The 23,855-nt window shown below is 44.2% G+C and overlaps 1 protein-coding gene across 1 annotated transcript in view; it reads right to left on the bottom strand.

Annotated features, from left to right (window-relative positions):
* The window catches only part of RAB38 (RAB38, member RAS oncogene family), a 49,912-nt gene extending 34,715 nt beyond the window's left edge, over nt 1–15,197 (bottom strand). The window contains exon 1 of the mRNA XM_018553239.1: nt 14,833–15,197. Within this exon, the coding sequence (XP_018408741.1) occupies nt 14,833–15,034 (202 nt within the window). The 5' untranslated portion in view covers nt 15,035–15,197. The remainder of the gene's footprint in view (nt 1–14,832) is intronic.
* Nucleotides 15,198–23,855: the final 8,658 nt, after the last annotated feature.

Here is a 23,855-nt window from a genome sequence, read left to right as displayed (position 1 = left end):
ATACAGTATATTGCTGTTTCATTTTGAACGTTTTACATTATTCAATGCGTCGCTTGAGTAGATGATAGGAAGGGTTTGGTCATGGGTGGTTTCCTTAGTAGTCAGTTTAGATAGTGGTGGGTGGGGACGTTTATGTATTGTTTAATACAAAGTAACATTGTTTTAATGGAATTTATTTCATTAGAATACAGGAACAAGGTTACAGGAAACATTCATGCTGGGGCATGCACTAGAGGGGGGAGCAATAGATTTTGAGGTAAATTTAGGTAATGTCGGGATGTACATTTAAATAAGGCCTCCAGAAAATGTAAACATTAACCTTGCAGTGGGGCTACCTCCCATTGCAAGGGTTAACTGCTCATTTTAGTCTAGGGGCTAAGATAAAGAAAGTATACTCACCTGATCCTCAGTCCTGTGGTGGTGAGCGCTCACTTCTCTCTCCCTCCTATTTGGTGGTGGAATGTCCCTCTGCTTCCTCATGTCTAATTAACCTGCATTAGACGTCATGACATCAGGGGTCCTTAGACTACCGAAGCCTGGGGGAGAAGAGGCTGTGGGAACCAGTCAAGCAGGACCAAGGAGTGAGTATAGATGTGTGTGTGTATATATATATATATGTATATATATATATACACACAGTGGTACCTCGGTTCACGAACTTAATTTGTTCCACGATTCTGGTCGCAAACCGAATTGGTCGCAAACTGTGATCAGACCGCGATCTCGACTAGAGGAAGCCACGACCATGTGTCAGAGCAGGAAAGATGGCTGCGGGTGTGTTCGTCACCCGATGCGGAGTTCGTGAACGGATGAAAAATTTTGCCGAACTTCCTGTTCGCGAACCGAATTGTTTGCGAACCGAGGTACCACTGTAGATATTCACTGTGAGGGAAATTTATCAAAACTGGAGCAAACAAAATCTGGGGCAGCTGTGCATGGCAACCAATCAGCTTCTATCTTTCAGTTTGTACAGTTGATGAACAGCTGCTCCAGATTTAGTCTGCTCCAGTTTTGATAAATTCCACTCACTATATACAGTATATATATATGTAAATTAGCCCTTACAACAAAACAAGCAGTTAACCCTTACATTGTGAGAGTAGCCTCATTTCTTTTCCTGGAGTTCTTTTTCAAAGCCTGTATGGGTGTGAAGAGAGTCAATAGTAGGCTCAATTCATACCTCAAATAATGTGAAGCGCAAGGTTTTGTTGGCATTACTTCCTTCTTTTCTGCTGTTCTCATTGACCATTCAAAAGCATCCAACCTTCCCATTCAGAAAAATAGATAACATATGAGAGAACATTTTCAAAGCATTACACAGGAAAGCGAAGGCCTGTGAAATGTAAATGGAGACTGAAAAATGCCAGACATTCAGTCTATTGAAGTGATAACACTGTTTTCAGAATGTTCGGTGTCCATGAATTGCGATAGATGTGTAGCGGGTCATGGCGCAGCAGGGGATCTGATCCTAAGTGTTACATTCAGCCTTTTCATGGAAGAGACATCAAATGGGCGCACACAGCGCCTACCCCTGGGTGAAAGCCTAACTATGATATTCTGTTTCATGTTACCTTCATTTGTTCTGGATAAAAGCCTTGTAAAACGCTGTAGTTACTTCGATCTACCCAAGTGATCTTATTCCAGAGCTGTAATAACTGCAATTAAAGGGGCTTGTCGAAAAAAGTCACCTCGGTGTCAACTATGTATACTGCAAGGATTTCCATATACTTTATTATCGATCCTCTACTGCTTCTACTCTGTAGATATTGAGTTAGGCCAAAACTGGATAAATGCTAAGAGGAAGGTTCTACTGTTATTGTGATCACTCAACAACATGTTTGTATCTTGACCTCAATGTCTCTGTAGAGTTGCAAAAGAAGAGAAAAAGAAGAAATTCAAAGTTTCTGGCTGTTAGAGAATATATAGAGGATAATGGCTGTCCACAGTACAGGCAACAGGTTAATCCATTATCCTTTAAGACCATCAGAGCTCATGTGTGACTATCCAACCCTCCCCCCATGCCAAGGTCCTAGGTTTCATCCTTGACTCGGAACTCACCTTTCTTCCCCACATCCAATCCCTATCCAAATCCTGCCGCCTTCACCTTCGTAACATCTCCAAAATACGCTCCTTCCTCACCAATGAAACCACAAAGCTACTCATACACTCACTTGTTATCTCTCGTCTTGACTATTGTAACTCCCTCCTCATTGGTCTATCTCTACACAGACTATCGCCCCTTCAGTCTATCATGAATGCTGCTGCCAGACTTATCCACCTAACCAACCGCTCAGTGTCTGCAACCCCCCTCTGCCAATCTGTCCACTGGCTTCCAATAGCCCAAAGGATAAAATTCAAAATATTAACAGCCACTTACAAAGCCATCCACAACTCTGCCCCCGGATATATCTCAGACCTTGTCTCAAAGTATCACCCTAAACGTCCCCTACGCTCCTCCCAAGACCACCTGCTCTCTAGCTCCCTTGTCAACTCCTCCCATGCTCGCCTCTAGGACTTCTCTAGAGCCTCCCTCATTCTTTGGAACTCCTTACCCCAACCTGTCCATCTATCTCCCACTCTGAGGCGATCCCTTAAGACTAATTTCTTCAGTGAAGCTTATCCCACCTCAAACTAACCGCTGAAATATCACATTCTCAAACAATATATCCCCACACAGCTACCTCCTCATGTATCACTTGCCCCTCCCTTTTAGATTGTAAGCCCTCAGGGGCAGGGCCCTTCCTACTATCTTGTCTTGAATTGCATTGTAATGTCTTCCATATATTGCAAAGCGCTGCACAAACTGTTGGCGCTAAATAAATCCTGTATAATAACAATAATAATGTGTAGTCTCTTATTAGAAAACTAGACTGGGAGAAAAGAGAGGCATCGAGAAAACGTGTCATGTGGAAAGTATCCATGCATTGCCCAAGAAGGTTGGCAGTGGGATGTTACAGACAGCTAGCACATGATGTCCTACATACTGTACATTTTTTGCTTGAAATTACATTTAGTCCCTCTTACCCAGTTGCCACTAAAACAAGCTTTTTATTTGAAGGTTTGTTTTTTAAATCTTTTCAAAATTGCAAATGTATTTGAAATCCAATTGAATTTTCAGTTTAAATCAGCTTAGTACATTTCATGCGCATCAGTAAGGTGTTCAAAGCCAAAGCCACAGAAAGGTGTTCAAGCCATACAGTTGGTTATCTTTAGAAAACAGCTACAGCCTGAGTAGAAAAGGCCGTCTCCTGCCAACATACTGTAAAGATAAAAGCAGTGGTCTCTCTACAGAGGTCCAACACTCTTCCCCCTCCTGCTGAGTCAGATGTAAAGTTCTTACTCCCTACATGAAACCATGTCATCCTTACCTAGCCTTTAAGTGACACAATGGAGCTTGGAGCGGCAATTTTTATTCATTGTATGAAATTAGTTAATTATACTCAAAATATAATGTTATTTAGTAATGCTGATATGTACCCTATTGATGTATGTAAAATGTGATTTTAAACATAGGCCCATTTAAAGCCAGCACGCTCTTTGTATATCTATGTTTCCATGTAGGGCTTTAGGCAGTTTAGATGACAGAGTGATATTCTAGGAAGTTAATGAAAAGAGAGATCGATCTACCCAGACAAGGAAGAAGCTTGTGATGAAATGAGGCCAGTGTGTACATAATAGTCAGACCACAGCTTTTACCAGCCAGTGCTTAATAGTATATACAAGGCTGGCTAATACAAGGACTTCCCTCTGCAGCCCCATAACAGCTTTGTATATCGCACCTACACTCACTAGGCACATCGTATGAGGTGCACCTGCTCATTAAAGTGATATAAACACTGAAGTAGATAAAAAACCCTTTAATGTCATTAAAGTGAATGACATTGAATCTACAAAAGTACTCTGTATCATATGCAATTGTTTATTTAAATATATACTGTATTTCACCTTTTCTTTTATTCTTTGTGCTTCAGCCTATTTGCAGCCATGTCCAGCAGTCTACATGAACTCCAGTAGTGTCTGCATGGTATTTCTCCGGGTGGGTTTCCTGATAGTGATAACAGTGGACCATGCCTGCATGAGTATGTTAATGCCAGGGCAAACTATGATGAGCCAGCCTGAGGTTGTTGCCTCAGTCTGCATCTCTTTGGGTCACGTGGAGGGGCAGCAGGCAGAGGAGCATGGCCTCTATGCTGCACAATATTTGCAGTTCACTGCCGCCCCCTTTTCCGGCCACAGCATCCCAGGTTGCTAAGAGCTGGGTGGGGACATGGACATGTGTAAGGGCCCTGCATATCTCCCCACCCAGCTCTTAGCAACCTGGGATGCTCTAGGTGGCGTCCCTCCCAGCACACTAACGTCACTGGTAGCTAGGAGCTAAGCTGGATGCTGTGGCCGGCCGGCATCCCACCAAGCTCCTGGCAATCAGTGACATCAGTGGGACATCGGTCAGAGCCAGAGCTGGTGACATGATCCACCCGCCTCCACCACACCCCCTCCCCTGAACATGCACCACCAACAACAACCCCGGAACTTGCACCACCAGAGACAATCCCCCCCCCGCCTCAGGCAGCAAAAAGGCTAGGGGCACCCCCTGGTTATAGTGCTCACTTGTAGTCTCCATCTGAGTGCAACTTTAGTGAACATTGTTTTTCTTTTTATAGATTAGATTGGATTGTAGAGTAGAGAAGGGTTAGAACATCTCTCAGGTTTTATAACTGTACGGATCTTTAGACAGGGGTACGGGTAATATACAGGGGTACAGGTACTCCTAGAACGAGATCCTAATAGGTTGGACTTGACGGACTAATGTCTTTATTCAACCTCAAATACTATGTAACTATGTAACTTCCTGTCTTGCTAATAATTGTCAAAAGAAAAGGAAATTAAAAGAAACCTCCAGAGACACAGACAATAAAAACGGTGATAGAGGTTTAACCATTCAATCCTCTACTAAAAATAGTCATTTTCTTGCTGTCTGGAACACCTTTAGAGAGACTTCCTCTGTCGGGCCAGTCAAAAGAAGGAAATCCTCCTCAGTGTTGACCCAGCAATAAAAACTTGGGAAATGTTCCCAGCCTTGTGATATAAATCAAACTAAAAAGGTGGCCTGGGGTTCTAATATTACCATACCACGTGAACTTTGTGGGCACATGTATGTATTGTCTGTATCTTGTATTTAACACACATTCACACATTCAGCTACCTGAAATGATCTGAAGAAAAATGTTCTAATCCTATAGTTTCATATCGAGTCACTGCAGCACAACAAATGTGTAGAATACTTTCAGTTAGGTGCTTAAACTAATGTAATCCCACAAAGGAATGTCACAAAGTATGGGAACAAGAAAAGTGTTAATCTAAAATGCTGGCTTTCATTTTCATTCACAAGTTTCTCCAGTGACTCGTTGGAGAAAGTCTACCAATTGTTCTTTGGCCCCATGTTACTGCAACACACAATACCGCCCAAACCACACTGCGGTGCCATTCATGTTGACTGGCACCTCAATGCACTACCACATTAGTGTTTAACAGAGCAAAAAGCATATGTTGTGCATTGAAAAAGGGGTAAGTCCTTATTTGATGCATCAGGTGCCATTCACACTTGAGCGTGAGCATTTTTAAGTGATTTTGATGTGTTCTTTTGCATTTATTTTGCACATTTTCAGGCGTTTTTCAAGCTTGAGTGTTTTTGTTGTAGCCAATGGAAATAGGAGGAGAAGACAATTGTGGGGCACAAAATCACACCTTATGAATTTTCCAGGTGCTCCTATATATGTCTATGGCAGGGGTCTTAAACTCAAATGGCCTGGGGGCCACTGGGCAGCTTTTTCTTCTTCCATGGGGCCACTTGCAAAATTTCAAACTCAAAATCGAATTCACACTGACCAGTAATGTAACAGTGGTATATACATTAACCACCAATGTAACAGAGGTATATACACTGAACAGCAATTTAACGGAGGTATTTACACGGCCAGCAATGTAATGGAGGTATATATATTGACCACCAATGTAATGGAGGTGTTCACGCATGGCATACACACCTCTCCCCTCTCCTCAGCGCATCTGACACTGCACACAGGAAGGAAAGAAGGAGCCACTTGGCCCCAAGGGGGGGGGGGGGGTGTTCCTATCTTGCAAGATATGGGATACTTCACTAACCCAGAATCTCCCTGAAAGGATTGTGGTATCCCCCTCTACTGTGCAGAAGTTGGCTGTAAGGTAAGTATATATTTCACTTTTCCCCATATGTGTCTTTCTTCTACAGCTGTAATGCTGTGATTATACATAGCGCTGGGTGGGCCAGTATTGAATGGGTGGACTTTGCAGTTGGGTGCAAGGACTGCTTTAAGAGCACACACATGGGTATCAGCACGCTTACGGCTATCAAACCATGGACATCTCATCTGAATGATGTTCCTTGCAGATATCTTAGTATTATCAGGTCCAGAAGGCGTGGTATAATGTTGGTAGATTATTGTTCTTCCGTTTAACGTGGGTGTGAACTATGGCATCACTGACCATCATGCTTGTCCAGAATGTCAGCTATTCTCAGTGTACGCAGTCTGAGCAGGAAGCTGTAGCATGTGATCTGACAACTCATGACCATGGGCAGTTTACACAAGTGTACATTGTATAAAGAAAAATTATCTCTGTTATCTTTCTTCATTCACCCATCAACCCATCCAACTGTCTATCTATCTACTGTCTCTCTGTCTTACCCATCCATTTATATGTCTATAACAACAATGCAGTTGCAATGACTGGTCATGTTGCAAAGATCATCAAGCACTCAACTTTATCTCTTGAGTTTTCATGAAAAACATGGTGTGGGTAAAGCCCCTTAGGAAGCAGTACCACATAACACCAGTGACAGAACTTGTCTAAAGGATGTCATTGTTCCCAGGGCAGCATGAGACCTATATACATCCTTAGATATAGGGACACTGGTGTGATACACCCATCCTCCAACACAGCATACCCTCCTAGCACAGAATTACTGAAACAGAAAAAAAACAATCTGCTCAATGATACAATAAATGGCATTTGCAAGTCATCTAAATCAAGAGAAAAATACATTGCTAAAGACAAAGAACAAAAAGGTAGGCAAAGTAAAAATAAAAAAGGTAAAATACTTATGCCCTAAATAAGTGAAAGAAAAAATAATAGAGGTTTGCAATATAATATAAGGAGGGAAGGAAGGAACAGAGGCATAAGCTGTGCAAGGGTGTACCTAGCAAAATCCCCGGGGACAGGGTATGGGTTGGGGAAGTTGTGCTGGTGGTTACGTTCGTGGGTGGGGTGAGTGGGGGTTTAGGCTGCTGGTGGTCACATTCTGGGGGGGAGGTTGGGGGTGCATGCTAATGGCGTCCTGGTGGTGCACCGCCCAGCTCTGGTCGGTATCCCATTCAGCTTACTGACATCACTGGTTGCCAAGAGCTGGATGTGACTCCGGCCAGAGCGCCCCTCACATCTTCTGGCAACCAGTGATGTCACTGGTAGCCAAAACCTGTGCGGGACGCCAACCAGAGCATCCAAGGTTGCTAAGAGCTGGAAAGGGAGATGTGCATGTCCCTTACACATCTCCCCACCCAGCTATTAACAACCTGGGATGCTCTGGCCTGTCGCCCCCCCACATGACCTAAAGTGATGCCACCTGAAGCAACAGCCTCAGGCTGCATCATTTTAGGAACGGCCCTGAATGGGCGATAACTAAATGCCAGCCTAGAGCATTTCACATGCTGAAGACAGACTCTGCATGGTATCTGTGGACTGGTTCAGAAGTGATGAAAGAGTGCCAAAAGTCCAACCTCTTTGTCATCTGTTGGTCATGGAGACCAATAGCAGAAAATGATTGAAATATACTGTATATTACGGTATATAGACAACACATACTATTAGATATAAATATTCACTGGGTATTCTGACATCAGTGAGATCAAGCCTTTAGTAATGAACTAAAACCAAGATCAGAAGGGCACACAGAAGAGGCTTTTCTGGCTAATTAAGATGATGGCAGACACCTTTCTGCTCTTGGGCAGAACTTTCCTTTTAAAAAGTTTTAATCATTGACAGGTTCACTTTGATATCTTGTTAAAAAAAATACCTTTTCAAGTTTGAAGGATGACTCTTTCAGTCAGTGGAATGAAAAAAAATCCACAGAAGATGAAAAGATTTCATAATTAATCCTGACACAATGAAAAGGAAGGATTGCATTATGGAACTGGTCAAACCTGAAACCAGAGGGCATTTTCATGCATGAACATCTCCATGGTCAGATCTTCAAAAGCCGGCACTGCCACTGAAAATGGGTATTCGGCAACTATGACCTGTGTGGTTCATACATTTGGTCCTAGGATGGGGCACTGAAGATGGATGGTTGTAATTTAATATACAATCTCTGTAAAATATCATCCCTAGGACAAGAACACACTTCTTGTCCTAGGGTCACTGTACTCCACCTAAAAAGAAGCAGCGTTATCACCCAGGATACGAGTATATATTCTTTATTTTAGCCCCTAGCCCAAAAGAGCATTTAATCCTTGCAGTGCCAGGGCTAGCCCCACTGGAGTGTGTGTGTGTGTGTGTGTGTGTGTATAAGGATTGATTTTTACCTATTACGGGAGTTCTTCTTTAAGGTAAACACAACCCATTGTAGCCCATTTATTAAATACTGACCAGTGTAGAGCCCACAGTACATCATGAGGTTCTCTCTGCCTATTGCTGCAAAGATACTTCCATGAACGGAGGAGAGTCAGTCATATGACTTTGTAAGGTCGCGGAGGGACCTTTCCTCCCGGCCATTTTATTGCATTCTGCCAGCTTCAGACTCTCAAAGCCAGATGAGTGCAATGGCTCACCACAGGAATGCAAAACCTCTAGTTTACAGATCTAACTGATAAGAATCAGCAGAGACAGATTGTCCAGGAAGTTATCAGCTCACCTGATTTCTGGCAGGATCAACAGGTATTTTTGCAGTTTTTCAACACTTTCCATTGTATATTAAATGGACCAAAAGGGAGCAAATTACAGAAGTTCATTTTTAGGATTTAAAAAACTTCAAAGCTGCAGTTCAGGCAAACCTGTTGTCATGCAAAGGGTGACTGACCACTTTAATGGCCTGTTTACCATTGCTGTGGTAATGTAGTGTAAAATTGGAATGCAGCACACGCCGATCACACTGCACGCAGGAATTCCTGTATATATTCCTACTGCAAATGTATCTGGCCTTTGCAACACTTCATGCCATAACTCCAACACGCTATTTGACTTCGCATATAAAAGATGTATTTTCTTCTAGTCCTGTGCCTGTGGTACGGTGGCACTGATCTTAGTCAGCTGGTCAATGAAATAACTTTTCATCAGGACAACACTGAGTCTTAAATAACCAGTCACAAATCACTTCTGTATGTTCTGGGTGTCCTGCATTGATGGAGGTTAAAATGGCCTTCAAACACAAATCATTGCTTTGAACGCAAACCTGATCTACCTGAACCCTAAAGGTGTCCACAGACATTAGATGGTAGTCTCCCGATCTAGTGATAATCTGGTATTTGTAAAACAGCCCCCAACAGGCTCTATGTGACCGCTGTCAGCAGACAAAGTAATTGGACAGTTTAAAAAGTTTTGTCCAATCATAGTTTAAGGGGCCTTACACATCTCCTTGCCCAGCTCTGGCTGTCGTCCTGCCCAGCTCCTAGCAACCAGTGATGTCACTGATTGCAAGGAGCTGAGCGGGACGCTGGCCAGAGCATCCCAGGTTGCTAGGAGCTGGACAGGGAAATGTGTATGGCCCTTACACATCTCCCCGCCCTAGTCTTAGCAACCTGGGACACTCTGGCCAGAAATGGGGAGCGGGCACACTGCAAACATTGTGCAGCAGAATGGCCATGCCCGTCTGCCTGTCACACTCCCCCCAAGTGACCTTAGAAGATGCTGCCTGAGGGAACAGCCTCAGGCTGCCTCATAGGGACGGCCCTGGTTGCTTCCCTAATGTCAGGAATGAGTGTGCTCTTCCCCTTCCTCCTTGCAGAAAAACACTCATGTGACCTAGGCATTGCTGTTTCAGCAGATTCATTTTAAAACCCAATTACACTTGTGCAGTGCCTTAATGCAAGTGTGTTAACATGCGTTATGTTGTGCTTTAATGCGCCTTGGATAAAGGCAGAGGCAGCCCATTGAAGGTAATAGGCTGCCAACACACCAAAATGTGACACAACATTTTTGTCGTAAAGCATGTGTGTTGTCTTCTTGGAACACGGCGCCGCAATGCAAGTAATGTGTCGCCGCTCCTTACTGCAACACATAGATGTAAACGGGACCTTAAACATAACATGAGATTAACAATTTAACCCATTTTTTGCCATTGGAGTGTCATTAGGGTGATTTCTCTAAACTTCCTGCATTGTAGATTCAAAAAGGAAGTAAAAAAATGGAAGGGCCACATAATTGATTGTACAAGGTTCACTTAAAAACAAGTCCACGTCCACACAAAATTGTAACTCCCGACCAAACAAAAATCAACTGATTCCCCCATCCATACCAACAGCATGGATGGCGGAATCTCCACTGCCGGCCATTGAATTCAGGCAGCCATGAAACTGCCGCTCCACGAATACGGCGGTACTACTTAACAGTGACAGTATTTGATAGAACGCAGTCACTGATCTGCTGATACTTTTCCAACCGACTCAGCCTACTTTGAAATCAATTGTGGTTGGGTTGAGCTGAGTAGTGCGCGCAGGGTCACCTATAGCTTGGGCTTCAGCCGATTCTGCAGGAATGGTCCTAAAATATGAGTCGTCTATGGGGGACCTTATATGCATAAATTTTTCTGGGTGGAGTGACCAACTGATATTTTCTGTCCTCTGGAAGCACCAGTGCTGAGATCTCACATCCAGGGGTGATAGCACCGTGGGTATAATTGCAGAAATCCCACCAAAGAGATAAGAGATATGGTCTGCCAAAGGAGCGTACCCGGGCACAGGATTCCAAAACCGGACTGTCCGGGTCATTCCCGTACGGGTGGCAACCCTAGATATCAGTGGGGGCTTTTTAGCCATTTCTATCCATCCAAAATGGAATATTTTATTTTTGGTTTCACTATTTAGGACTAAGATGTATAATATTAAATCACCTGACTTACCAGAACATTTTTAAACCTCTAACAGTACCGGGATAACGTTAGTAAGTCATTTTCTGTGTCAAGACTGTTAAATATAGTTGGCAAAGTACACACCGCGGTAAATGTAGGCTGACTAATGTCAGAGAGACAACTGGCAGCCAAATGTGGGCAGGGTATGTGAAATTTACCACGGTTGTGCTAATTCATTTACATGTAGTTCTTTCAGCCTCGACTGTAAATACTTTTTTCTAAGCTTGGTCTATAAAACATCAGCAGACACGGCAGAGACTTAATATGTACAGTCCTGGGGGAAAGGGAAAGGAGGGCATGACTGAAACTTTTAAATTAGGGGTGCACAGAAATGAAAAATGTCAAAAAACATAACGAAACCGAAATGAAAAAAAAATGTCAGGCCGAAATCGAAAATGTTTTTTATTTTAACTTTTTCACATTTTTTAAATATTTTATTTTTATTTACTTTTTAAAAAACTTTCATTTTTTTATATTTTATTTATTAATTTGTATTAAATTAATAAATCTTTTTCTGCAGCGCCTGTTATAAATAAATGGGAATCCTCTATACTGAGTGTTCCTGTTCATTCATTAAAATGAGGACATGGTATGTTTGCTATAATCACAATCATGAATGAACAGGAGGTAATGTAGATCATTCCCATTCATTCATAATTGAGGATATAGTAACCATACTCTGTCCTCAATTATTTACAAACACTCAGCGATCACTGACTGCTTGTACCCGCTCTCCATCCTGACAGTTGTCACAGGAGGCTGGGCAGGGCGGGAGGAGAGCTCAGCCTCCTGTGACAACGCAGCCTGTCTCCGCCCACACCGCTCTCCCGATCTGTGACAGGAGGCTGAGCGGTGCGGGGAGGAGAGACACCGGCTGCTCACAGCGCTCTCCTCCCGCAGCGCTCAGCCACCTGTGAAAGTTTCTCTCCTTCCCCCTGGGACACAGAGCAGCACCCAGCAACACCTCTATATCGGCCAGAAAATAGCACTTTCGGCATTTTGCCAAAAGTGCAATTTTCAGCCGATATTGATATATTGGTGCATCCCTACTTTAAATACAACATAACCCTAAGGGTGTAAATATGGTTCAGGAGGGCAGGATTTTTCATACAAAGGTAAGATGAAGAACACAGGGACATGACCTCAAACTAGCAGAAGGAAAGTTCAAAACTAACCTTAGAAAGTATTATTTCACCAAAAGAGTAGTTGGTGCTTGGAACAGACTTCCAGCTGTGGTAGTAATTTATTTAACAGTAAGTGAATGTAAACATGCTTGGAACAAACATAGATCTATACCAGTGGTGGTCAACTTTCTTGGCCTCAAGTGCACCCTCTAACATTACCATAAGGCCACGTATAATATTCAGTGAACGTATTGCTACAGTCAGCTGTCAGAGACTGCAGACATGTGGCAGGTCAAAGACTGGGGACATGCTACAAGAGATGGTCAAAGACTATGGACATGCTACAAGAAATGGTCAAAGACTGGGGACATGCTACAAGAGATGGTGGAAGACTGGGGACATACTTCAAGAGATGGTCAAAGACTGGGAATGTGCTACAAGAGGTGGTCAAAGACTGGGGACATGCTACAAGAGATGGTCAAAAACTAGGGACATGCTATAAGAAATGGTGAAAGACTAGGGACATGCTACAAGAGATGGTGGAAGACTGGGGACATACTACAAGAGATGGTCAAAGACTGGGAATGCGCTACAAGAGGTGGTCAAAGACTGGGGACATGCTACCAGAGATGGTCAAAAACTGGGGATATGTTACATGGAATGGTCAAAGACTGGGGGTATGCTTTAGGAGTTGTTATAGACTGGGGACATGCTACAAGAGATGGTCAAAGACTGGGGACATGCTATAGGAGTTGTCGGAGACTGAGGACAAGGTTCAGAAGACAGTCATAAACTGGAGACACATTACATGATACTGCTGGAGATCATTGCTATTTCAGCCCCTTTTCTAATGAACTCTTCTACATTTGTGCTCTGTACAGCCCCCTCCACTTGTGTCACATGTGATATGTTTCTCAGCAAGATCCATTACGAAAGATCAGAGACAAAACCATAAAAAGACAAAATGGATGGACAGCACAGGAAAAAGTAAGACAGAGTGAAAGAAATAAACCAAACTAGTCTAAAGAATATTCTACCTTCATTGGCACCAACCGACTCAATAGACCACTCAGTCTTCTTCTTCCATCACTCATCCGTGTGTATTTATTACAGGCATTCCATTTACACAGCACTTTACATACTGTATATTCACAAAACAACCCTGCCCTCAAGAAGCCTGCAATCCACATGCACACATACTGTATACTGTATATGATCCAATTACCAGCACGTCTCTGGAGTGTGGGAGAAAACCCATGCAAGCATAGGGAGAACATTCAAACTCCATGCAGATAGTGTCCTGGCTGGGATTCAATTCATGGACCCCAATGCTGCAAGACAGAAGTAGTGAGCCACTGTGCTGTCCTATATCTATCCTATATATATATCCTATAAAACAGGGGTCATAAGAGGCATTTGGAGCACTTCCATGCCACCAAGAGAGGGTATGAAGAGCTGAAGAATTGTTATGCTCAATACACAGCGAAGTGTGTTCAAGAGCCTGTCCAAACAGATGGGCCCTCACACCACACTGATGGGCTTCCAAGAGTATAAATAAAATTAGCGATGTGACAGATCGGAGGATCCTGCATTCAATGGTCCATCCTTTGAGTCATTGTGAAGCTCACGGGGGTACTCACCACCATGGAGTTGGGGGTCAGCATGGGCCGATGCTTCTTCCAGTTTCATTCTAGCTGACCGATCTGCCTGTTTATGTCCACTTAGCACGATCAGACTAAATGCTGAATTCTGATTGGTCAGTACACTCAACATTTTAGTTAATAAGTCCAGAAATATATCCTTGCTTTAACCGAAAGTAGGTTATACACACATCGAATTTCAGCCAGTTCTAGATGAACTAACCGAAGTTTGATTGTCTGGGTGGTGTTGTTGGCACCCTTCCAACTGGCATCCCTTGATCAGCTGATCGAAGGAGCATGTCGGAAAATTCTCCTCCGAACAGAGCTAGTAGCCAATCAGCCACCGGCCGCTGTCAGAATTCAACGCCGGCAGGTTGAACAAAGAAAATATATGTGTGTATACCCGACTTAATATCAACCCAACAGTGACAGGGAAATCCACAATTTCAGAGTTGCCCCTAGAACAAGCAGGGAAATTTCCTCTAACTTCCTGTTGCATCCCAGAGATAGGAAAGTGAATGGAAAAGAAGGACAGAGTGGCAGGGGCGTCAGAAAGGGGTTGTGGGGTGTGCGGCCCGCACCCGGGTGCCACCATTGGAGGGGTGACACCAAAATGACTTGCAGAGGGGTTTGGTTCCCAATGAGGGACAGTTGGGGGTTATGATAGGATACTGATTTTCCAGTATTTATTATATAAAGGTAAAAAAATGTACGAATGTTTTTAAATCTGCTCCGCGCCCCAACACCGACCTTCTTCTGCACAATACAACCTCGCCTAAAAATTTACCAAACTCCAAACAGCGGTTACCTGAGAACAATTTAATGAGCTGCTCAGATTTTAACCTTATTTATATAAAGGGGGTCAAAATAAAAAAAATCACCAGGACCCCTTAGAACTCCCCCCTCTACTCACCAGCGATATCCCATAGCTGTAGCCGGACGACGGTGTCTGAATCCCAGCTCAGTACCTTGAGGGCGAAGTCCACGCCGATGGTGGCGCGGTAATGCGGGGAGAAGTTCTGGTGGACGTAGCGTTTGATGATACTGGTCTTGCCGACTCCCAGGTCACCGATCACTAGGATCTTGTAGAGGTGCTCCGTGTGATGGCTCTGCATCTTGACTCCCAAACTCCCCGCAGACTAATCCCATGCTCCGTACTGAATTCTTGCCAGGGTCAGGAGGGAGAAAAAAAAAAGGAGGGGGGGATTGGGAAGGAGGGGGCAGCACAAATAGAAAGAAACACTGTCACAACTTTAAAAAAAAAATGTAAAAGATGCAGAGAGAGTCAGGGAAGGGATGACAGCGGAGCTTACAGGGACATGTGATAATAACAAACCCTTCAAGAGGAGAAAATCTGCAGGACGAGGAAACACGCGCGTCGTACATTGTATCAAGATCAACGTGAAGCAACACAGAACGGATATGTAGGCACGAGAACAAACATCTCCGTTCATCAGATAAGAGCGAAGACAAGAGACGGCCCAATAAAAACAAAACAAACAAATAAAATAAAACAAAATATTACAATAAAAATACATTTGTATATTTTAATGTAACCCCTAAGGCCGGGTTCACACCATTTTCCGGACCAGGTCTGGAACGCAGCGCATCGTGTTGCGTTTTTACTGCGTTCCAAAGCTGGGGTTTTTTTTGCTTATTTTTTTTTAAAAGGACTTTCATTTGCCAGATGCGTTTTTGATGCGTTTCTATGCGTTCCAGACCAGACAAAATGAGACATGCAGTATTTTTCTGGCCTGGAACGGACTGTGCGGGTGTGCACAGAAACCAGAAATAGCATAGGGATACATTGGGATGCATTTTGGGTCCGGAAACAATCTGGTGTGGTCTGGAGATGAATGTGGTGTCAATGGGCCCTCAAGGTCCAATGTCAAGATGCTAAGTGACAGACACAGCATGACCAAGGCAGCTTCATGTCTGTGAAGGTTCTCATTCATCCAGGTCATGGTATATCTGTATACATCGAGGCGACTGGACTTATTTTTCTTGAAGATGTTTTGCTGGAGATGATCCAGATGTGGTGTGAATGATTACTTAAAGGATCATTAAACCCTCCGGTTTTTTGGCTTTAACAGGGGTTAATACTTACCTGTGTCTTCCCCGCACGCTCCCGTCCGAAAATGTGAAGATCCTCGTGCAGCTGCAAAGCACCTTGGGGCGGGCGCATGCGCAGTTCACATTTTCGGCCGGGAGACGAGGAGAGACACAAGGTAAGTCTATAGACAGCGTGCACCCCTATGCAGACACCGTGGGAGAGGAAGTGCCAGCAAGGACAGAGGAGTCAGCGCTGGATCGGAGACGCACCGCTGGAGGGACAGATGAAAACATCAGAAAAGAAGAGGAAGATCGGATTAAGAAACATCATTTAAGGTAAGTGCTGACATTAACATTGGGGGAGGGGGAAACATTGACTTTAATGTCACTTTAATGCACTAAGTTAACAAATTTTAATGTAGTATTAAACTCTCAAACTTTTTTTAATAATGAATCCAGATCAAACAAATATACGTTGCCCAGCAAATGTTTCTTTACCCAAGCACTTACACTCATCATGTTTCAGAACAGCTCCAGCTCTCTCAGCTTGGCTTCCATGAACTTCCTGTCCAGTACAAGATCACAAGGAACAGAGCAGTCTGCAGCAGCCGTCCATCTACTAGCTTGGAGAAGAGAGGGGGAAAGGAGGAACGAGGAGCATGCCTTGCTGTGCCTGTGTTTGTGGAGACACACACAGCTAATTTGCACACACCAGGGTGGCTCCATAGGACCCTGTAAGGGAAAGGAGCCACCCTAAGGCCCGGTTCACACCTGGGCGTTTTGTAGCGCGTTGCTACTCTCTGCAAAACGCTCAAACACCGAAATCCCATTCTTTCCTATGGGTATGGTTCACACCTGGGCGTATTACAGGCCGTATGAACGCGCTACAAAACGCCCTACGCCAAAAGAAGTACAGGAGCTTCTTTGGGGCCTATTTGCCGCGTGTATCCATTGGGATACAGCCAGGTAGCCCTCGGAAACGCACGGCACGAAACGCGAGACAAATGCGCATATGCGATAGGCCTAGGTGTGAACCCAGCCTTGCAGGATATCAGAGGACCAGCTGAATCTGCAGGAAGCTTAAACTTTTAAACATCAAGAAACAGCATCCATTGGAAGTGATTAACTTCCATTTGAAATAGCTTAAAGTTGTATTAAACTCTATAAATGTTTTTATCAAAAATGAATCCAGATCAAAGAAATATATATATATATATTGCCCAGCAAAGGATTTATTTATATTTTTTGCCCAAACACTTAGGTCTCATTCAGACAGTGTGCATCCAAGTCCGGACACCCGGACCCGCATGTATGTGCAGTTCGGGTGTGCGTATGACAGCGTACAGCCGTGCCCTCCCATGTGATCACTAGACATGTGCAAAACAACAAAATTTGTTTTCAGATGAAACAAACGAAAGCAAAAAAATGTTTTATTCGTTTCGTCAAAGAAACCTGTAGAACGAGCGGCGGGCATACTGGCCGCCGACGCGTTCTGCGCATGCGAGCCGCCATTTTGGAGTAGATGTTGGTATAAACCAAGACGGCGGCGCCCTCTTGTTCGATTGTGTGACGTCACACGCTCCGCCTCCAAGATGGTGGCGGGAATACGCAGAACACGACGGCGGCCAATATAGCGGCGTGTTCGCAAATTAAATTAATGTATGCCCGAATATCGTTTTAGTACATTAGCATATATTAAATTCGTTATTTCGGATTCGGCCGAGTCGCCGAATGAATCTGCTGGCTGCCGTCTCCTGTCTGCTCAGCTAGGCAGATGGAGGGAGGAAGCAGCTTCTCCCGGCTTAGTCTCCCTCTGCTAAAGGATATCAAAAGCTAAAAATAAAAATAAATCTGTATTTGTAATAATCATATCCATCTATTGTGCTACAACTCAACGTCTGAACAATGTAACATTATCACTGCTTGCTGGAAGCAATGCATGATGGAATATGCAGTCTTTGATTGCATCACATGAAGCAGCAGAGAAAGAGACACAAAGCACACTGGGAATCCAGGAAGTTGTTGGAAGTGATGGGCAGACGGAAGGCAGCGCTCATTACATAAAAGGGATTTTTTCATGTAAGCTTTGATTGTATTATCAGAAACAACTCTACTATGTATTCCTATTACAATGCTGATGTCATAACAGGAGAGGATGTGCTGTGACTTTACAACTCCTTTAACAAACCCTTACAGGCCTTATCCCTCCCCCAGCCTTTGACTGAACAGTGAAAGGAGAAGCAGCACACCAATGAGCTCATCTACCTGTCACTCTGCTCTCTCCTCTTATCTGCATGTTCCATGTTTGATTAGCTCTTTATCAAGTCTGAACCCTGCTGCAGGAGTCTGATATCAGGTACTTACATTGAATTATGTATTGATGATTACAGAGCTGCATTCACTGGTGTCCTTTATATCTGCCTGCAGCCCAATGCTGTGTGACACCAGTGACATAGGAGCACTTTGTATTAAATGTGCATTTGTAAAATAAAGATTTTATAAAAAAATAAAAAATAAAAAATCAGTTTTATTTCAAAACTTAAAGTTAATTATCTGGTGACATTAGGAGATCCTGCTCTGAACAGTGGCACAGGGAAAGCACAGGGAGCGGAGGGACCCACACACGTAATTACTATTATACAGGATTTATATGGTGCCAGCAGTTTGCGCAGCATTGTACAAGATGGAGGGGGACAGTACAGCTAGAGTAGAATTTCATTACAGGAGGGTTAGGGGGGCCCTGGTGGTGAGAGCTTACAATCTAATATTGTAGGGGTAGGCAACCTCAGCACTCCAGCTGTTGTGGAACGAGGGTTGCCACCTTTTCTTCAAGTGAAACTCGAACGATCTAGCGCCACAATTTTCTTTTTTGGAGAATATAGAGGAGAGAGCGAGGAGAGGCAATCAGGAGAAAGAGCAAAAAGAGACAGCCAAGGGAAGGAGACGGGCTATAGAGGACTACAAGTTCCAGCGAAACATTATACAGCAATACAAAATAAATATCAAGCGACATATGTTTTGTTCCGGGGTGGCTCCCTGATGTCTCCAGGGTCTCAGGTGTCCTGTGCGGGTTTTCCGATGAGCTATGGATGCTCTCATGTGGGCTGTGCGGGCTCGCAGATGGGCTATGTTGGCTTTCAAGTGGCTGTGTGGTGTCTCAGGTGGACTATGTGGACTATCAGGAGTGCTGTGCGGTGTCTCACCAGGGGTCTGGAGGCGGGCAGCGTGGTTCGCAAGATGCTTGCTGGGGACCTCGGCAGCCTACCTGTGAGCCGTGGGCACATCTAACTTTCAACATCTCGTGGAGTCAATGCCGAGAAGAATCGCCGCAGTATTGAAGGCAAAAGGTGGCCCAACAAAGTACTGATGGGGCGATCATAATAATCTGGCCACTCAGTGTATATATACTGTGTATATACATCCTTGTCCTGAAGTAGTTATACCAAGAACATGGCTCCTGATGCAGCCATGATCTTGGTATTCTTTGTTTTAGCAGGTGATTCTCCTTTTGTACAAGTGATCTGGGCAGCTTGTACCAGCCTGCATAGGTGGTGCCCCCTCCCGCACCCACACCGCTGTGGTTTTCAGGGTCCTGTGCTTCCCTGGGAGACCCACAATCACAGCAATTAGTGTCCTAATGGAGAGCGGGAGCAGACCAAGGAACGTCCTTTCCCCGATCTGCTGTGTGATTAGTAAATAAGTAAGCGCTTCCTGATCACAGCTGTCAGAAGCCGGCCTGAAGTGCCACTCACACGGGGATTGGGCTCAGTGCTGTACTCGATCCCCTGGGTTGGAGGCCAGGGAGACATCAGGGGTCTAATAGACCCTTGATGTCTCCATGAAGCGAACCTGTTACCTCCAAACTCTACCACATTGTTAGCGCCTGTGTGATAGCAATAAAGTTAAGTGAAAAAAAATAATAAAATGACAAAAAAGTAAAAAAATATTAAAATAAATAGGAAATTAAAGAAAAATTAAAACCAGACCTGCCGCGTGCGTAGGGCATGCACATGTATGTAAACGACAATTGCGCCATACCTGTTGTGCCATTATCAATGTCGGAGTGAGAGTAAACATTCTAGGGCTATAGTTCTCTGGTAACTCTAAACTGATGAGATATAAAGGCTTTTAAAGTGTCGTCTATGGACAATTTTGAGTACCATAGATTTTTAGCCATTGCAGTTTTAACGCGTCACATGTTTGGTATCTATTGACTCGACTTGACCCCGTCTTTCATATTTTACACACACAAAAAAAGGGTATTAACTTTTTTTGATTGTGTGCACTAAAATTCATCTAAGTGTTTTTTTTCCCTAAGAATATTGATTTGATAAACATTTGCTCAACTATTATCTGACATAAAAAGATGCAGCTGCCATTTTTTTTATTCTGCAGGGCCTTTGCTTTCAGAAAATATCTAATTGTTTGGCGGTTGAAAGAAATTTTTTTATCCTAAAATCCAGATTGTAATATTTGTGTGCAAAAATGATAAAATTGCTCCGGTACTAAGGTGGGTAAAGAAAAGGAGGTGGAACAGTGAGGCTGGAGTTGGGCTTTAAAGGAGAACTATGAGGTGAGTGATTTTCACTCAGCCTCATAATCTGAGCCGACCTGTGACAATGAAACTGTCACACGTCGGCTCAATAGATTGGGAAGTGAGCGAACACATACCGTCGCTCGCTCACTTCTCGATCATTTCCCTGCAGAGAGCGGTGACTGTCACTCACGGTTCCCTGCAGGGATTCCCCCCTCCGCGCTCCGATCCTACATCGTTTACTGGCGAAGCGGACGGGGGAGGAGGCGGGTACAGCTGGCTCTGCCTCTAGATAGGCAGAGCCAGCTGTCAATCACGCAGCTGGGTGGATCCAGACAGTAATGTCGGGATCTGTCCCGGCTGCGGCGGTCTCTATATACCGCAAGCTGTAGCTTGCGGTATACTGAGCTTTGGGTCATTACTTGACTTCTACTTCTTTGTAATGTTAGGGGGGATGGTGAGGGGTTTGCGTTAACCTTGAACCACACCACACTTAAGTGAGCATAGCTTCATTTACAGGATGGATGAAGGCAATAGCCATTAGCCAATAGAGATAGGGCGTTGTATGGAAAGGGGAAGGATATGCAACAGGCCATGTTACTACAAATAGAAATAAAGAAAAATAATTGTATGGCAAAAGAGACACACAAAGTCTCTTCTGCCAAAACAAAACAAAAACTATGCCTACTAGATTGGTGTACAGATCCACTTTAAATGTGAAATTGATTTCTTTTCACTTTGGTGAATGTGTATCTTTGATAACAGAAGCATGCACAACAGCCTGAGACAAAAGGGGAATGCGGCCCACGAGCCTTGACGGACTTCCTGCCCGTTAACTTGTCAAAGAGTGAAATCTTTTGGTCACACTTAGCGCCACGCTCTAGTATAGGGCAGCATTCAGACTCTGTGCTAGGTCAAAGACATGATATTATATACAATTACCAGTGTAGTATGTGAAGAATGGAGGAAAAAAAACAGTCCGTATTGAGAAGGAAACACGGTGCTTAGCTTATGTGGGAGGATCAGCGCTATGGTATCATACATATGTCGTATATAATAAATATTAACAACATTGATTGAGCCAGCACTACAGGAAGAGGCACTCAGCTGCAGAGGGAAGTTCTCCCCCAGCATGAGAAGACATGAGGATTTAAAAAGAAGAGCAGCAAAGAGAAGGGAAACTACCATGGATTACAGAAAGGCACACATTACAGTATTGTTTTATGTTAAAAAATCTGAGGGTTTAATGTCATTTTAAAGTGTATTTCTACTTTTGCAGCCAAATTTGGATAACGCCTATTTTATGTTTGTTTCATTTCCCTTTCACATTACATAAACTAAATATATATATTCCACAACAGGTATAATAAACATTTTAATATATTTATATAGTGTATATTTTATCTTTATTTTTTAACAAAAAGTAATTTAATCACAAATCCAAAAATTAAGAGATGTATTCCTCATTTTAGGATAGTAGGTAGAATCATGCAAATCATTACTTAACGTCTCTTTGGCTAAATGTACATCCAGAACCTCTAGTTTATAGATACAGATATAATCCTAGTATTATAGAACCATGTATTCCAAGCTGCATACAGCTGTTTCAGGCAAGTTGGCCATCATCAATCATCAATAAGGTGTCTACTTCATTTTTTGTTACTGGCAGAGTCTCTTTAAGGTGTTAAATTCAGTATAAATTCCATAGGTAAATATATAGTGTTATAAGACAACATAGCCGACATTGCGGCTTCTGGAGCACCAGGCTCACCACTGAAAATGGGCCCAGCCAGCCTGGATCATCTCGGTATGCCCAATGGGAATCTGGGACAGCCGGGCTGAACACAATGAGGCCGAGGCGCCGGTGGCTCTCTAATCAGGCATATTAGGCAACTGCTCGCTGGAGCCTCATGAGCAAGTGGTGGCCGACTGACAGCACCAGGCCCATGATGCTCTTAAGCCTCGTTTACACCATCCTTAGTGCGTTCCGGCCTGATGGTGGCCAGAACGCACTGGATCGCATTGCAGCCGGCTCAGTTTGTTGTGGGGTGGGAAGGGGCGTGCCGCAATGCTATCGACCGCACGGGAACGCAAGGCACACCAATGCTTGCGGTTCGGTCCGGACAGAAAATAGTGCTTGCAGCATTTCTTCTGGCCGGACCACAGGCATTGATGAGCCTTGCATTCCCGTGCGGCTGATAGCATTGCGGCCGGGGGTGTGGCTGCGGTGCCATTCACTTCAATGCACCGCCACCCCTAGGGTTGCCACCTTTTCTTCAAGTGAAACCCGAACACTCTAGTGCTGCAATTTTTTTTGGGTGGAGAATATAGAAGAGACAGCGAGAAGAGGCAGCCAGGATATGATTGTCGTAATTTTACACAGATTTGTTTATTAACACTTTAGTGTGTAGTGGTTCACATAGACCGAGCGCAACATATTTGCTTTACATTGTTCACCTATACACATTGTTGCGGCTGGTCCAATCAGGTAGTTAGGCACGCATTCCTAGCGCAGTGATTTCTGTAATATACTGTGTAGAGCCAGGATATGGAGTAAGGCCTACAGCAATACATTATACGGCAATACAAAATAATATGAAGCGATATACTTTGTGTTGTTCTGGGTTGGCGCCCTGATGTCTCCAGGTGGGCTGTGCGGCTCTCAGGTGGCCTGTGCGGCTCTCAGTGGGCTATGCGCACTCTTAGGTGGGCTATTGAGGCTCTCAGGTGGGCTGTGCGACCCTCAGATGGGCTTTACGCACTCTTAAGTGGTCTATGCGGCTCTCAGGTGTGCTATGCGGCTCTCAGATGGGCTATGTGGCTCTCAGATGGACTATTATACATATGGCATACACTGCATGTCACTCAACACTGTTCAGTGACATGCAATGTAAATGCAATACACGTTCTTCCCAGTCCCCACTGTCTCTCCCAGTCCCCAGCATTCATGAAATGTAAAACGTGCCTGCATTCCTTGTCTCTGTGTCTATGTCCTCGCTCGATACCTGCAGGATGCGATGTCAGAGCCGGAACTATGTGGGAGGAGATCATGCCACAAGAGGAGGAGACAGACAGATGAGTGCGGCCGTCACAATACCGGCGCCCAGCGGTATGCAACTCTCTTAGGGAGCCACAGGTCCGGTTTGAATAATGTGCCCGGTGGGAGGTGGGCTCCCACCCGGGCACGGGAATCCAAACCCGAACTGTCCGGGTGAATCCCGGACGGCTGGCAACCCAAACCACACCCCATCCAGCCCCACAACAAACTGAGCCAGCCGAAATACGATGCAGTGCGTTCCGGCCACAATGGGGCCGGAACGCACTGAGGATGGTGTAAATGAAGCCTTAAT

The sequence above is a fragment of the Nanorana parkeri genome, unplaced genomic scaffold, assembly GCF_000935625.1.
Source record: "Nanorana parkeri isolate BGI_ZX_2015 unplaced genomic scaffold, ASM93562v1 scaffold114, whole genome shotgun sequence".
NCBI classification, from domain to species: Eukaryota; Metazoa; Chordata; class Amphibia; order Anura; family Dicroglossidae; genus Nanorana; species Nanorana parkeri.
This window is presented reverse-complemented; position numbering and strand designations above follow the sequence as displayed.